Source organism: Danio rerio, chromosome 24, assembly GCF_052040795.2.
Source record: "Danio rerio strain M-AB ecotype USA chromosome 24, GRCz13ab, whole genome shotgun sequence".
Taxonomy (NCBI): Eukaryota; Metazoa; Chordata; class Actinopteri; order Cypriniformes; family Danionidae; genus Danio; species Danio rerio.
The window spans coordinates 38,702,501-38,703,296 of record NC_141044.1 but is presented as its reverse complement, the minus strand read 5'-3'; the positions used below and the strand labels follow the sequence as shown (position 1 = coordinate 38,703,296).

General features: G+C 37.9%; 1 protein-coding gene across 1 annotated transcript in view; it reads left to right on the top strand.

Moving 5' to 3' along the window:
• Positions 1-514: 514 nt before the first annotated feature.
• Positions 515-796, top strand: part of dtna (dystrobrevin, alpha) — a 59,011-nt gene continuing 58,729 nt past the window's right edge. Inside the window, exon 1 of the mRNA XM_087308913.1 lies at positions 515-581. Coding sequence (XP_087165039.1) covers positions 565-581 — 17 coding nt within the window. The 5' untranslated portion in view covers positions 515-564. The remainder of the gene's footprint in view (positions 582-796) is intronic.

Genomic DNA, 796 nt, shown 5'->3' with positions numbered 1-796 from the left:
AAAAAGCACAATTTCATGTTTTTTTATTTAACCTACTAAATAAATCACCTTCAGAGAGTGACAGAAAAAAAATCGCCAAGCTCAAAATGCCTGGATGCCACCGACTGTCCAAAAAGATATTTATAGGCCTGGAGATCCCAGAGCCACAATAAAAGGAGAAAGAGAAAGATTAGAAGACTGACTGTGTGAAATATGGGATCTCTCTCGAAATGTCCCATTAGAGGGCTTGAATTACAGTCTTCTCTTGCGAGCCGTTCTTGCGTAGCCTCATCATTTTGCCTAATCATTTCACACAGAGAGTCTTTAAAGTCCAAACAACTCCTTTGTACAGGCCCGGGTCTCCCAGTGGAGACAGATTCGCAACCGGAGCCGAACCAGACGTCTAAGTCCTGCAAGAATGTGTGTGTCGCTTGCTGAAAGTTAAAGATAGAGGCGACACATGCTGGATCCCGACGGCTCTTATTTCAGCCATGCAGAAACACAGTGTGAATCGCTTCTGTTGTGGTTCCACTTTAGCATTAAGAAAACTTTCGGACTTGTTGCGGCCACTCATGAATTAGCAAGATGGTGCTTTCAGAAGGGTATTTGCTGTTTATTTGGTTCTTTTTTACCAATAGTTTGTTTATATCTCATGGATTAATACGATTTTAATGCTGCTGAAACAGCGAATAAACATTCAAAATAATAATGAAAAGATTTTTATTTGAGAACCAAGTTTATTAGATTATACAGAATATTATATTTCTCAGGAACAAATATTTAAAATTTGAACAATATATAACTTTTTTACTGTATT